Source organism: Salmo salar, chromosome ssa20 (genome assembly GCF_905237065.1).
Source record: "Salmo salar chromosome ssa20, Ssal_v3.1, whole genome shotgun sequence".
NCBI lineage: Eukaryota > Metazoa > Chordata > Actinopteri > Salmoniformes > Salmonidae > Salmo > Salmo salar.
Window position 1 is genome coordinate 21,079,769 of NC_059461.1, and position 16,448 is coordinate 21,096,216.

The 16,448-nt window shown below is 41.4% G+C and overlaps 1 protein-coding gene across 4 annotated transcripts; it reads right to left on the reverse strand.

Moving 5' to 3' along the window:
- Nucleotides 1–296: 296 nt before the first annotated feature.
- Nucleotides 297–16,230, reverse strand: sf3a1 (splicing factor 3a, subunit 1). 4 transcript variants are annotated; one of them, XM_014160064.2, is made up of 16 exons: nt 16,184–16,230; nt 15,991–16,066; nt 12,122–12,231; nt 11,802–12,009; nt 11,404–11,661; nt 10,171–10,245; nt 6,429–6,579; nt 6,108–6,307; nt 5,839–5,953; nt 5,403–5,710; nt 5,012–5,263; nt 1,613–1,820; nt 1,281–1,441; nt 999–1,100; nt 799–870; nt 297–711 (listed from the first exon to the last, which is right to left on the reverse strand). In XM_014160064.2, the coding sequence occupies exons 2-16, from the start codon at nt 16,036–16,038 to the stop codon at nt 610–612; spliced, it is 2,370 nt and encodes a 789-aa protein (XP_014015539.1). In that variant the 5' UTR covers nt 16,039–16,066; nt 16,184–16,230; the 3' UTR covers nt 297–609. The 4 variants fall into 4 exon arrangements, with proteins under 4 accessions (XP_014015539.1, NP_001135217.1, XP_014015538.1 ...); NM_001141745.1 differs by having other exon boundaries at nt 16,188–16,204; XM_014160063.2 differs by having other exon boundaries at nt 11,404–11,655; nt 16,175–16,193.
- Between the last annotated feature and the right edge of the window lie 218 nt (nt 16,231–16,448).

A 16,448-nucleotide genomic window follows, 5' to 3' on the forward strand; every position in this document is an offset into this window, starting at 1 on the left:
GGCTATAGTAGTAAAGGCCAAATTCTATATTTTATCAAATCATATATACATTACACACACACACCTAAAGAGGTACTAAAATGCAATATCAAATAGCTAAACGATCCATAGTATGACCATCTTAAAACAATTCCCCCAACAGCTTAAACTTACATCTATTGCTACATCAGCTGCCTCACTTTTGAACTTCTGCTTACTTTTAATATTTTGAACTACGCATATAATATCCCACTTGCACAGCATGACAATATGCCCCATTACATTCAACATACTGAACAAACTAAAATGACAAATGGTGGCATTTTATTACTTTATTTGATGATTGACATGGGCTGTAAGCTCTGGACATGGGTAACAAATACACTGACCAAACCCCCTACAAAACAGCAACATGAACTACAATCCCCTTAAACAATACAATTAACCTATAGAAAATAATCATCGCTTAAAATATGAAACTGCAGCAAGTTATAGTTTATTTATGCCTTAAGCAGTCTTTAAAATTGCTATGACCAAAGGATATAAATCGTTTAGAAAGATCTGCTCAGACAAATGTCCCAAACTGGCTGTGTGTATGGCAGAGAGAAACCTGTTGAGGGGATGTACACCTCACTTCTTTCTCCCACCTCTCTCCTTCAGTGCCAGGTGTATGACTGAACCGTTGTTTATGTTGTAGTAGGCCAGCGAGTTGGAATCTTTTATGAAAATTCCCTGTAATGGAAGAAGTGATTGATGTAAATGACTCGGTCATGCCAGTTTACATTTACAATTATTCAAAACAGGGACGACAATGCTTACCTCATACTGTAGCTTTTGCTTTCCGGCTGGCATTCCAGTGGCTTCATGGATTTTTACTTTAATAACAGACACCTGTGGCGAGAGAATGGGAAGATCAAATATTATAAATATTCCAGTAAATTTGACTTGGGGGTGCACTCCTGAGAATATATGAAGTCTAGCTGAAAGAGTGTGGAATGGTGGGTGAACTACTAACATACCTGATCTGTGAGTGGGATAGTGAAATTGAGCGCTTGTCCACTTAGCTTCCATTCAGTCTTGTCCTGCATGTTGGGAACTTGCACTGTGACCGACACTGAACCCTACAAAAAATATATATACATTAGAATAACTATATTTGTACAGGAAGCCTTACATGTTAATACACAGAACTACCAACAGCAAGCATAGGATGACTGACAGGGCATAGCTAAATCCAGCCGTGGATCATTCACACTACTGCATTTTGCCATTAGTCCTTGACATTTAATTGGCCAACAAACCTTGTATCTGCGGAGGAACTCCTCCTCTGGCATGAGGTTGTCCTCTGTCTTCATCTTCTTGCTGGCTGGCTCATCATTATGGGGTAGGGGTGGCTGGGAAGGTGGCTGCGGGTCAGGGCGGGGGCGCGGGGGCTGCGGGACTGGAGGGGCAGGGACAAATGCTGGACAGGGAAGAATAAAATGAGTCAATAAATAACATGCTTAAAAGACAACCTGAATTAAAATGGTAAATAATCATGAAAGTAATTTGTAGCAGTGCATATTTCTGAAGTCATCCATTGGATTTCAAAGTATTTAACACTGTGTGAATAGTGTAGCAATGGTTGTCTTACCAGTTGGGACCACCATGGGTGGTGGTCTGGGGGCCATCATGTGAGGTGGTTGGGGCATGGGCACCACGTTGATGCGGGGAGCATGCATCATGGGGGGCATGGGTGTTAGAACCTGCCCTGGGGCTAGACGCATCTGCACAGGGGCCATGGGGGGCCGTGGAATCACAGGCACAGCCGACAGGAGAGTGGTGCGTACAGGGGGCAGCATCTACATGATTCACAGTGGAAAATAGACAGTCAACCTTATACAGTTGAAGTTGGAAGTTTACATACACCTTAGCCAAATACATTTAAACTCAGTTTTTCACAATTCCTGACATTTAATCCCAGTAAATATTCCCTGTTTTAGGTCAGTTAGGATCACCACTTTATTTTTAGAATGTGAAATGTCAGAATAATAGTAGAGAGTGATTTATTTCAGCTTTTATTTCTTTCATCACATTCCCCGTGGGTCAGAAGTTTACATACACTCAATTAGTATTTGGTATCATTGCCTTTAAATTGTTTAACTTCGGTCAAACGTTTCGGGTAGCCTTCCACAAGCTCCCCCAAAATAAGTTGGGTGAATTTTGGCTCATTCCTCCTGACAGAGCTGGTGTAAATGAGTCATGTTTGTAGGCCTCCTTGCTCACACATGCTTTTTCAGTTCTGCCCACCGACTGCCTATAGGATTGAGGTCAGGGCTTTGTGATGGCCACTCCTTGACTTCGTTGTCCTTAAGCCATTTTGCCACAGCTTTGGAAGTATGCTTGGGGTTATTGTCCATTTAGAAAACCCATTTGCGACCAAGCTTTAACTTCCTGACTGATGTCTTGAGATGTTGCTTCAATATATCCACATAATTTCCCTTTCCTCATGATGCCATCTATTTTGTGAAGTGCACCAGTCCCTCCTGCAACAAAGCACCCCCACAACATGAAGCGGCCACCCCCGTGCTTCATGGTTGGGATGATGTTCTTCGGACTTGCAAGCCTCCCCCTTTTTCCTCCAAACATAACGATGGTCATTATGGCCAAACAGTTCTGTTTTTGTTTCATCAGACCAGAGGACATTTCTCCAAAAAGTACGATCTTTGTCCCCATGTGCAGTTGCAACCCGTAGTATGGCTTTTTTAATGGCGGTTTTGGAGCAGTGGCCTCTTCCTTGCTGAGCGGCCTTTCAGATTATGTCAATAGAGGACTCGTTTTACTGTGGATATAGATACTTTTGTACCTGTTTCCTCCAGCAACTTCACAAGGTCCTTTGCTGTTGTTCTGGGATTGATTTGCACTTCTCGCACCAAAGTACGTTCATCTCTAGGAGACAGAACATGTCTCCTTCCTGAGCGGTATGATGGCTGCGTTGCCCCATGGTGTTTATACTTGCATACTATTGTTTGTACAGATGAATGTGGTAACTTCAGGCGTTTGGGAATTGCTCCCAAGGATGAACCAGACTGTGGATGTCTACAATTTTTTTTCTGAGGTCTTGGCTGATTTCTTTTGATTTTCCCATGATGTCAAGCAAAGAGGCACTGAGTTTGAAGGTAGGCCTTGAAATACATCCACAGGTACACCTCCAATTGACTCAAATTATGTCAATTAGCCTATCAGAAGCTTCTAAAGCCATAACATCATTTTCTGGAATTTTCCAAGCTGTTTAACTTCTTAAAGTATAGGGGGCAGTATTTTCACGGCAGGATGAAAAACGTACCCAAATTAAACTGGTTACTACTCTGGCCCAGAAACAAGAATATGCATATTATTAGTAGATTTGAATAGAAAACACTCTGAAGTTTCTAAAACTGTTTGAATGGTGTCTGTGAGTATAACAGAACTCATATGGCAGGCAAAAACCCGAGAAAAATTCAACCAGGAAGTGGGAAATGTGAGAATTGTAGTTCTTTCTAATCCCTATCGAAACTACAGTGTCTGTGGGGTCACGTTGCACTTCCTAAGGCTTCCATTGGCTGTCAAAAGCCTTCAGAAAGTTTTTTCATCCGTCTCCTGTAACCGGTCAGAGAAAAGGAGCTCAGTCAATGAGTGGACTGCCTGGGGACAAAGGGATTGGTAATGCTCGATCTCGCGAGCGCGCCGTTCCTTCTTTTTCTTTTTGAATGAATATGCTATTGTCCGGTTGGAATATTATCGCATTTTTACGTTAAAAATACTATAAAGATTGATTTTAAACGTTTGATATGCTTCTAAGAACGGTAGTGGAAATTTTGGACTTTCTCTGGTACCGCGATCGCGCATTATGCCTTTGGATAGTGCTCTGTACGCACGAACAAAACTGATGTATTTGGACATAAATATGGATTATTTCGAACAAAAACAACATTTCTTGTGGAAGTAGCAGTCCTGGGAGTGCATTCTGACGAAGATCAGCAAAGGTAAGAGAATATTTATAATACTAATTCTGAGTTTAGGTGACCCCAGAACTTGGCGGGTGTCTGTATAGCTTGCTTTGATGGCGAGCTATGTACTCAGAACTCTTGAAAAATGTGCTTTCGCCGAAAAGCTATTTTAAAATCTGACACAGCGGTTGCATAAAGGAGTACTGTATCTATAATTCTTAAAATAATTGTTATGTATTTTGTCAACGTTTATGATGAGTATTTTTGTAAATTGATGTGGTCATTCACCGGGAGTTTTGGTGGGAATACATTTTCTGAACATCACACGCCAATGTAAAATGCTGTTTTTGGATATAAATATGAACTTTATCGAACAAAACATACATGCATTGTGTAACATGATGTCCTAGGAGTGTCATCTGATGAAGATCGTCAAAGGTTAGTGCTTCATTTAGCTGTGTTTTGGGTTTTTGTGACATATATCCTTGCTTGGAAAATGGCTATGTGGTTATTTTTGTCTATGTACTCAACTAACATAATGTAATGTTTTGCTTTCGCAGTAAAGCCTTTTTGAAATCGGACAATGTGGTTACATTAAGGAGAAGTGTATCTTTAAAATGGTGTAAAATAGTCATATGTTTGAGAAATTGAAATGATGATATTTTTGCTGTTTTTTATTTCGTGCCATGCTATTTCACTGGCTGTTGAATAGTGTGGGATGGTCACGTCCCACCTTGCCCAGAGAGGTTAAAGGCACAGTCAACTTAGTGTATGTAAACTTCTGACCCACTGGAATTGTGATACAGTGAATTATAAGTGAAATAATCTGTCTGTAAACAATTGTTTGAAAAATTACTTGTGTTATGCACAAAGTAGATGTCCTAACCGACTTGCCAAAACTATAGCTGGTTAACTAGAAACAAGAAATTTGTGGAGTGTTTGAAAGAGTTTTAATGACTCCAACCAAACTGTATGTAAACTTCTGACTTCAACTGTATATTGACATAATAACCTGACAGAAAATACGTGTTTTAGCACTTCTATTGAACAAGAAAGCAACTTACGGAAGGAGGGGCCCGAGCAATCGTGTTCAATGGAGGGTTGGGTTTGGGCAGAAGTGGGGAAGAGGAGATAAGGGGTGATTGATGATGATGGTAAAGCTCAGGCTTGCTCGGTCCAATCTTCTCTTTGCTTTCATCCTCCTGCACCAGTCCCTTGGCCTTGTGAATGGCCTCAATCTGCTCTTGTAGGGTGATGTTGGCCTGTGCTGCTTGCTGAGTACGCGCCATGCTGCCAGAGTGCCCATCCCAGGTAACCTAAGGAGGGAAGGTGCATTAAGTAAAGACTTTCACCTCATATTGACAACGAAAATAAATAAGATTGAACCTAAACAGCGATTATACACTAACCACTCATAAACCACATGGCTATTTCCCTCTCTCCGCTTGCACGCACCTTCTCCTCGGGCTTCTGGATCTCCTCTTCTCCAATCTTCTTACCGATGGCTGTCTCCTCCACACCAAAGATATCAGTACGCCTCTCAGCCAGCTGTTTTAGGCTGCTCTCAATGTCCATGCCAGGGGCGTAAACCTCGTCCTCGATTTGCCTCTCTCTGATGCCGCGGTCCCTCTGCTCCAGCCAGCGGGGATCCAGTAGTCCAATGCGCATGTGCTCCTGCATCTTACTGGCTTGGATCCTCTCACCCGTGATGGGAGAGATGAGGAACTCATCCAGAGTCTTGGCTGGAGGCTGGGGCTTGGAGGCTACAGGGCAAGAATAAGGGATACAATGTAAGGGCAAATTAAGAACAGGCATGTATTCTCCAGTCCTTTGTCATACATGATAATAAAACATCTAGATATTTAGGTCCTGATGATGAAATCCCTCTCACCTTTGGGGTCGTAGTCCTTGCGGATAATGACCTGGTCTGGAGTAGGGGGCAGTGGGGGTGGCATGGGGTTGTCTAGGGGCAATGGTGCCTTGCCATCATCCTCTTCATCAGAACCCTGGGGAGAAGGCATCAAAGACTCTACATTGATTACACCATTTCCTAATAATAGTAATATTACCTTCAGATTCAATCAGTAACTCTGAAGAAGTAATACGCTGTTAATGACATCCTGTTGTGTGTGTCTACTAAAACAGGTTGTGTTTACTAACCTCATCCATGTCTTGCAGCTGTGTGTCCTGATCAGGCTGTGTGGGACGCCCATCATCCCGATCCTCCTGCTCAACATCATCCTCGTCCTCACTTTCAACCTCCATCTCCACCTCCTCGCTCTCTCCAAACTTGTCATAACGCTCCTGGGTCAGGATGCGAGCTCCCAGCTCCTCAGGTGTGGTGGGTGGGGGAAAGTGGCCTGTTGGAAGTCACAACACCATCATTACAAAGCTATTGACACAGGGGGTGGATAACATTCTCTCAGGAACAGGAAATATCTATTCAAATAATCTTGTCTGGCTCTCAGTTCATTTCCCTACCTTGCTCATTAGGCTGGAAGTCCACAGTCTCCACCACTACAAAATCATGCCAGTCAATTTGGGCGTAGGACACACGCTCTTTCTCCCGCTCCTCCTCCTCCTTCTTCCTTTCACGTTCCTGAAATTTCGCCCACTCAACGCGGTACCTCACCTGTTGGTAAAACAAGGAGATAAGCTGTTAAGACAATGAACATTTTATGAGCCAATGGTGGGTAAACCCTACCAGACCAGGGAAGAAAAGTGTTATTTTGTAGTTTATTTGAAAATACCAACTTTTAAAATACTCAAGGTAGTCAAATATAGTTTGTATAGAGTTTCAACTAAAAAGGCAACTAATTTCTTTGATAATCAAATACAGGTCTCAGAAAAACGAATAATATTGAAAAGTATTTTGAATACCTCTCAGAAACCCAAATCATATTTTAAGGTATTTGAATATATGCAAGTTATTTGAAAACACATTTTGGGGGGGGGCATGCTGTATTAAATTTTGATAAAGTCACGTTTACCGGACTGCCTTCCTTTCACCCGAGTGAGACATAAGGTAATATCAACACTTGATAGCAAGTTCTTATACATGTGCAGTAACTTTGATTATTACAAAAGCAAAATTGTTGTTACATAAGACATTGCTTTATAATGGAGTTATTACATGAGTGGAATAAGGACGTCACTATTCCTTGTGTACAGTACGTGTGACAGATCGATTGTTTTTTCGTTAGGCTGTTGGTCGTCCGAGATTATATTTGTTACTGCTCAACTAAAACACATGCATACATACACCACAAGTTTGGACACTCATTCAAGGGTTTTTCTTTATTTGTACTATTTTCTACATTGTAGAATAATAGTGAAGACGTCAAAACTATGGAATTACACATATGGAATCATGAAGCAAAAAAAAGTGTTAAATCAAAATATATTTTATATTTGTGATTCTTCAAAGTAGCCACCCTTTGCCTTGATGACAGCATTGCATACTCTTGGCATAATCTCAACCAGCTTCACCTGGAATACTTTTCCAACAGTCTTGAAGGAGTTCCCACATATGCTGAGCACTTGTTGGCTGCTTTTCCTTCACTCTGCGGTCCCAACCATCTCAATTAGGTTGAGGTCGAGTGATTGTGGAGGCCGGGTCATCTGATGCAGCACTCCATCACTCTTTCTTGGTCAAATAGCCCTTACACAGCCTGGAGGTGTGTTGGGTCATTGTCCAGTTGAAAAACAAATGATAGACCCACTAAGCGCAAACCACATGGGATGACGTATCGCTGCAGAATGCTGTGGTAGCCATGCTGGATAAGTGTAGCTTGAATTTGAAATAAATCACTGACTGTTTCCAGCAAAGCACCCCCACACCACCACCTCCATGCTTCACGGTGGGAACCACACATGTGGAGATCATCCATTCACCTACTCTGCGTCTCACAATGACACGGCGATTGGAACCAAAAATCGCAAACTCAACTCTGCACTGCTCCGTGAAGCACAAGAAGTATGAATGCCTTGACTTCTGCTGAGGCCATTCTTACCCTGACTTCTGCGGAGGCCATATCACTGTGAATGCTGCATGGCCAATGCAGATGTTGGATTGACCATGTGCCCAGATGCACAATGCACTTCTCTCTACAGAATGTGCTCTCTCCTGCCAATTTGTGAACATTCATTGTTTCATAACTTCATTGTGTAAATGATTTGCGTTTGATTGTTCGTGTATATTAATTCCCTATTACATACAGTTGAAGTTGGAAGTTTACATACACTTTAGCCAAATACGTTTAAACTCAGTTTCACAATTTCTGACATTTAATCCTATTAAAAATTCCTGTTTTTAGGATGACCACTTTATTTTAAGAATGTGAAATGTCAGAATAATAGTAGTGTGATTTATTTCAGCTTTTTTTCAGCATTCCCAGTGGGTCAGAAGTTTACATACACTCAATTAGTATTTGGTAGCATTGCCTTTAAATTGTTTAACTTCGGTCAAACGTTTCAGGTAGCCTTCCACAAGCTTCCCACAATAAGTTGGGTGAGTCAGGTTTGTAGGCCTCCTTGCTTGCACATGCCTTTTCAGTTCTGCCCACAAATTTTCTATGGGATTGAGGTCAGGGCTTTGTGATGGCTACTCCAATACCTTGACTTCGTTGTCCTTAAGCCATTTTGCCACAGCTTTGGAAGTATGCTTGGGGTTATTGTCCATTTGGAAAACCCATTTGCGACCAAGCTTTAACTTCCTGACTGATGTCTTGAGATGTTGCTTCAATATATCCACATAATTTCCCTTTCCTCAAGATGCCATCTATTTTGTGAAGTGCACCAGTCCCTCCTGCAACAAAGCACCCCCACAACATGAAGCGGCCACCCCCGTGCTTCACGGTTGGGATGGTGTTCTTCGGCTTGCAAGCCTCCCCCTTTTCCTCCAAACATAAATGGTCATTATGGTCAAACAGTTTTATTTTTGTTTCATCAGACCAGAGGACATTTCTCCAAAAAGTACGATCTTTGTCCCTATGTGCAGTTGCAAACAGTAGTCTGGCTTTTTAAAGGCGGTTTTGGAGCAGAGGCTTCTTCCTTGCTGAGCAACCTTTCAGGTTATGTTGATATAGGACTCATTTTACTGTGGATATAGATACTGGAGGAAACGGGTACAAAAGTATCTTCACAAGGTCCTTTGCCGTTGTTCTGGGATTGATTTGCACTTTTCGCACCAAAGTACATTCATCTCTAGGAGACAGAACGTGTCTCCTTCCTGAGCGGTATGACAGCTGCGTGGTCCAATGGTGTTTATACTTGCGTACTATTGTTTGTACAGATGAACGTGGTACCTTCAGGCGTTTGGAAATTGTCCCCAAGGATGAACCAGGCTTGTGGAGGTCTACAATTTTTTTTCTGAGGTCTTGGCTGATTTCTTTTGATTTTCCCATGATGTCAAGCAAAGAGGCACTGAGCTTGAAGGTAGGCCTTGAAATACATCCACAGGTACACCTCCAATTTACTCAAATTATGTCAATTAGCCTATCAGAAGCTTCTAAAGCCATAACATCATTTTCTGGAATTTTCCAAGCGGTTTAAAGGCACAGTCAACTTAGTGTATGTAAACTTCTGACCCACTGGAATTGCGATACAGTGAATTATAAGTGAAATAATCTGTCTGCAAACAATTGTTTGAAAAATTACTTGTGTCATGCACAAAGTAGATGTCCTAACCGACTTGCCAAAACTATAGCTTGTTAACAATAAATTTGTGGAGTGGTTGAAAAACGAGTTCAATTGTCTCCAAACTAAGTGTATGTAAACTTCCGACTAAACTTCTGACTGTATAATTGGTTTGACTTAACGTTCACCTGGGGCAATGGACATTTACAGAATGTTCAGATAGTCATATTTGATCTAAACAATACATTTCTATCAGATATATTGGAATAGTATAGAAGATTGTGTTCTCCATTTCTATCAACATGCAGTTCCATTAGTTGAAGGCATACAATCCAATAGTTTCTGAATATTACTCACCTCCTGAGATGAGTATTCAAATATTTTTAATAAGTAGTTGCTTTCTCAGATCTGTATTTGAATAGTTCAAAAAAGTAATGGCAGTTACTTTCTGAGATCTGAATTCAAATACTTGTAAAAAAGTAGTACTTTTTGGGGATCTGTATTCAAATAGTTTATTTTCACAAAGCATAGTTAAAACTATAGTTATCCAAGATCTGAACCCAACAGCAAAGCTTCAGGGGCTTACCTGGTCCAGCACCTCCCTGGGGTTCTCAGCCTCTCTTTTCAGCTTCATCAGCAGTCCCTTGGGAGGGATCAGAATCTAGGAAAAAAAGACCCAAGACAAACACAGGTGAGCATCACAACACAACCAGCTGAAGACATGGTCTATGACTAACAAGTCAAATAATTTAAATGATATAATATTTCAACAAAAAACACTACATGACAAAGTATGTGGACACGTGCTTGTCGAACATCTCATTCCAAAATCATGGGCACTAATATGGAGTTGGTCACCCCTTTGCTGCTATAACGGCCTCCACTCTTCTGGGAAGGCTTTCCACTAGATGTTGGAACATTGCTGCGGGGACTTGCTTCCATTCAGCCACAAGAGCATTAGTGAGGTTGGGCATCGATGTTGGGCGATTAGTCCTGGCTCGCAGTCGGCGTTCCAATTCATCCCAAAGGTGTTTGATGTGGTTGAGTTCAGGGCTCGGTGCAGGACAGTCAAGTTGTTTGCTTTGTGCACGGGGGCAATGTCATGCTGAAACAGGAAAAGTCTTTCCCCAAACTGTTGCCACAAAGTTGGAAGCACAGAATCGTCTAGAATGTCATTGTATGCTGTACCGTTAAGATTTCCCTTCACTGGAACTAAAGGGCCTAGCCCGAATCATGAAAAACAGCCCCAGACCATTATTCATCACTCTAGACAACGCGTTTCCACTGCTCCAAAGTCCAATGGCAGCAAGCTTTACACCCCTCCAGCCGATGCTTGGCATTGCGCATGGTGATCTTAGGCTTGTGTGCGACTGCTCGGCCATGGAAACCCATTTCATGAAGCTCCCAACGAACAGCTTTGTGCTGACGTTGCTTCCAGAGGCAGTTTGGAACTCAGTAGTGGGTGTTGCAAACGAGGACAGACAACTACCACTTTGCGGCTGAGCCATTGTTGGTCCTCAACGTTTCCACTTCACAATAACAGCACTTACAGTTGAGCGGGGAGCTCTAGAAGGGCAGAAATTTGACGAACTGACTTGTTGGATAGTTGCCACATTTAAAGTCACTGAGCTCTTCAGTAAGGCCATTCTACTGCCAATGTTTGTCTATTGAGATTGCATGGCTGTGTGCTCGATTTTATACACCTGTCACCAACGGGTCTGGCTGAAATAGCCAAATCCATTAATTTGAAGGGGTGTCCACATACACTTTTTATACAAAGTATGTGCCACAATCAATAATAATTAGTAAGAAGTTGTACCTTAGTGTACTGCTCCACCAGCTTGGTGAAGTAGTTGAAGAGGCTGTGTTGAGGTCGCAGGAAGTCAAACTGGTAGTTTCGCTGTTCTTTCTGCATGAGCTGTGTGAGGAACTGGCGCCCGTTGCGAGCCACAAACTGGGCGGTCAGCTTGACAACATCCAGGTCGAATGCAGAGATTGAAGGAGGATCAGCAATGAACTCAAACTCGGGCGGAGGCTCCTTTGGCACCACTGTCTCATGAATCACCTGGGCCTGCACCTACCGGTAAAGGAAACCATAACTTAGAATAGCTCTTTTTAGGCATCAGTCACGTCTTACACTTTACAGTGAATCATTGACACAATCAGTGATTTATAAAACGATAGACAAGGAACCACTCGATGTCTAGGAAGGCACACCTTTTGAGGAAGCTGCTGCGAGTTCAGCAGGGCCTGCTGCTGCATGACCTTTGGCACGGCCGCAGACGGCTCCTGGCCCTTGCCCTCCTTGAATTCATTGACCTTGTGGCGATAGTAAGCATGGTAGGGGTCATTGGGGTTCAGGAAGTTGAACTTTGGGTTGTTGATCTCATTCTGACGGATCCTTGCTTCGAACTCTGGTCCATTCCTGAGAATTAATGGAAGGAAAAGAATGAATGATCGTTGCAATAGGACATCATATATAAGACCTCATACAATTTTATAAAAAACATGACTGAGAATGAGACTGAAAAACCAACCTGGCAACAAAGCTGGCAGTCTTATCAACGATGTTTCGGACCTCAGGAGGTGGATAGATGATCCCAACTATGGGTTTCGTTGCTGGGGTTTCCCCTGTAGGCTCATCTGCCTGTTGAAACAATAGAAATTGAAGTCTCGTCACCTGGAGGCGTTTGAGGCTACATTAATGACATTTAATTTACCCTATATCCTACCCTCTTAGTACTATGGTAGTAGATCTTCTGATGACTGGGTGGATTTTTCATCAATCCAAATCTTTCCGATAGGGCTGGGCGATATTTCAAATTAATTCAAATCTATGTTTTTGCACGATATTCCAAATGCCTGTATTGCAAGAATCTAGTTTTTATTTATGTCTGTTTGTCTTTTTGGTATTGTCTCCTTCAGTCCTTCTGTGCACTTTTCCATTTACACCAGAGATCTGTATTTTATGACGAGATGTTCATGACTCCGCCCTAACAATAGGAGTTCTTGTCCCAACGGCGGGAAGGCAGGCAACAAGTGTAGGTTCAAAATCAGCCCATAGAAACGCATTGGGCTTATTTTGGACAGATTTTGGCGAGAGTGAAACCTCTCACTTCGCCTCATCCTCTCCGTATACACACACCAAGCCCATTCCCCCTGCCACTCATAACAACAAAGAGATCACTTCTCTGACAAGCAGTTTCAACTGAATATTAGTATTTGAGGTTTGGTCCAACAGAATAGGTCATACGGACACAAACACATGGAGACCTTATTTTACTGTAATAAAGGAGAAGTTAACCTTTATAACGATAACCTTTTTATGTCTCAACTCCTCAAATTGTGCGCAGAGCAGGCACCAATAAAACAGGTGTCAAACATTGATTCTAGAAAATTAAATGCTCAGTTTGTCTTGCGGTCCAGTCTTTTATAAATGTGCAATAAGCATAAAACACAATTATATAAGGAATTGGCAACTTGTTCTCATTCTGAGAAATAAGGTATGCCACTTGATTGCAACATCTGAAAAAGTGAACAGGCTAGCATGCTGTTCAAATAGTTGGAGATGGACAGAAGGGTGTGTTCATAACAACTCAACTGTTTTGCCTTGTTCGCTAGCAATAGATCGAAGTTGGCTAAACTTGAAATATAACAATTAGCTGGCTACTCACTAGCACGTGGGCTTGTGCTTGAGAGATTGTTTATGAGACCTGGGTTAATTTGCCTGCTACAAGAAGTTAGTAATTATTAGTGTAATGTGCATTATGCATGGTTCTGGTAAAATGTGTAACGAAAAGGGCTTTTTCATAGACTTGAAAACCAGATCAGTGATTATTGCAAAAAGGCTGGTTAAACTATTTTGATAAAATAATACAATTATTAGTGGGTCTTATGGTTGTGGAAGGCTTATATTTAGCTTAGTTATTATTTCGTTTTAGCACTAATTCAATAGATTGTTGCTGACTGTTTGAAATGCAGTGTATTGTATCTTTAATTGTACAACATATTTCATTTAGAGAAAAACAAAACATGATATATCTCGCCCATAAGTTAGAAAAAAATTATCGACATATGATGTTTAGGCCATATCACCCAGCCCTACTTTCAGATATAGCTACACAAGTATCTACACTAGGGTTAGGATGTAGCTGGAATTGTTTACTTTCTTGACAAGGCCTCTCCGCTGACTTAACTAGTGTGAAAATGTCCAGTGAAAATATATATTTTTAAAGTTAATATCCTCTTAAAGTGGAACTGATAGCATTTTAGCAACATTACATTTTATTCAAATCTGTTCATATACACCCCCAGGAAGAATGACACGTTTTTACATTCTGACAAGCGACCACTTAGATAGTCATTTTCATAAATTCATAGAATGTTTGGGAATTACATATACTAAGGCATTTGTGAAAATTCTATAGCAATATAGAGTGGGAAAGTGGCCATGCGTTTGGACAACTAATAGATAGTGCAGTTGATAAAATCTAATAAAAACATCTGTCTCGTCCAGGCCCGGAGTCTACGCAGACTGGTGCGCCATAGCCAAATCAGAGGTACAGTAGACCTATATGCAAGCAAGCCATTTGCCACAAGGGCCAGCCATCCTTCACTTTGAACTGGACTGTGTGTTTACAGGCAGTTAACACTTTAGATCATTAGAACACATTCAGCAAAAGCCACCTGAATAGATTTCTGAAAATATGTATCTAAATACCACGGGAGTCCTCTTACATTTGGGAACTTTACAGTCCTATTGATCAAACAACCATAAAAGGGTTGGCTATCTTTCCCTATATGCACATCAACAAGAACTAATGCTAGCCAGAGCAAGACGAGCTAAAGTCTAACGAAGGAACATTATATAAACCCTCAAACTTTTTCAGCTAGTTGGCCATCAAATTTGCACTGATAAACGATGGGGGATAGCCTGCTCATCCTTCTGCAGCTTGCCTGACAATGCATGTGTTGTCCCAACCAAGCACCCAAGCTAACTAGCTAAAGTTGGCTAGCTTGCTACTTCCAGTCGCAAATGAGAGAACACCTCACTGACCATTTCACTCACCCTAGCAGAGCTGGTTAGGCTGTTTACATGTTATATAGAGCGTTCCTGACTCATTATTTAAAAAAAATGTGCCTTCGTTTACTGACACCGGTCATATTCAGCGTGTCTTGCGTGTTCGTAAATTCAGCAGTTATTCTGCGCTCTGGCACACTCACACAAGAGTGCTCTGAAATTCTAAATGGATAACAGTCGTTCAGCATAGCTAGCTAGCAAAGCAATTCACATTTCTTGCTAGCTAACCAAATAACACCTGAATCTCCAGCTGTGTAGCCACCGAAAAACGATACGAGGTGGAAAAGTCAGTCACTCACCCACTCCTCCAATGACATGACATCCTCCTAGCAATTAGTTAGCTAGCTATCGTTAGGCTCTGTGTTTTTAGCTTTCTACATAGATACGCTAGTATATTAGCTACATTATGAATGACTTGTGATCACTGCCCTTGCTAGTTTGATTGTATTGACATTCCCAGCCTTGGTTACATTCGTTCGTTTTTGTACAAAATATTGAGAAACTGAAACAGTGCATCCTGAATGGAGGCAGCAAACAATGTACCAGGCCAGCTGTGATTTACAACCTGACAGCAATATTTTTTGGACTACCAAGAAATATATTGGCGAATTATATAGATTATGCATTGAACTGCATCCATCTATTCTACCAACAATGCCTTAGTGTACACCATGGACTGTTGAGTCAAATAGAACCTATTCTTAAAACCTCTTATCTGTTGGTTTTGTAGCATAAACTGGGAATTTTATCATTTTTACTGATATTATGACAGTCTGTTTATTTCATATCTGCAAAGTAAAACTCACACCAAAATAATGTTTTGACTTATCATATACTCATACGCGTGGACAAAGCATATATTTGAGAGAGAGAAAAAAAACACTTCAAAAACCCTACCTCAAATAAACCATTTAAAAAAAATGCTTGCTATTTCCTCAGAGGCTGAGAGTTGGCCAATCAGCATGACTATTTGTAATGACCGCTAAACACCCACACCATTATGCTGTTGGGGTACGCCCACACCATTCCAACACAGAAAAGTTGCGTTTTAACATACTTAATTTTTTTTTAAATGGAAGGGAAACTATTTTCCTCATATTGTAATTTATTATAGGTCACATTTCACAGAAATCTGTAAAAACTGAACAGTTACTTTAAGTTAGGTAGCGCTACCTTTAGTAACTATACAGATAGCAAAGTTATTGGGGCAAAGTTTCTAGCTACTCTTTTTAGACAAAACGCAACACGGTGGTAATGTTACCCCACATCTTCACAATTACAGGGGGTAGTAAAAACGTTAATGGCGATTGAGGTAGAAAATCTTACCTTGCTGTTGGGCTCAAGCTGAACAAGTTGTACAGGCCCAGGCGGCATGGCTGCGTCAATTCCTTGATTGGGTGATCTGTTAAAACGTGAAAAGTCCAACAAAAACGTTATTTATCTTCACAATTGCACAACTTGTTGTCGTACTGTATGTCTAGAAACCTAATAAATTGCACAAAATATTTACAGATAGGACCTACGAGTGCGTTTTCTGTCGTTGACCTGCCTGGAATGGAGGTCTTTCACTTCCGGAAACACATCTAAGCATTGTGGGATTTGCAGTTCTTCTAGCAGGTCGCTATGGAAATTAAGTGACACCATCCAACCGTCTAAGCTCTGCTCGCTCACAGCGTCTTCCTGAAGCAGGCACAACAACAAGTAGCTAGACACAACACATGAGAGAAAGAATGCAAGCTACTAAGTTTTGTCAAGATGACCCATCTCTTAGGACTGCGTTGAAA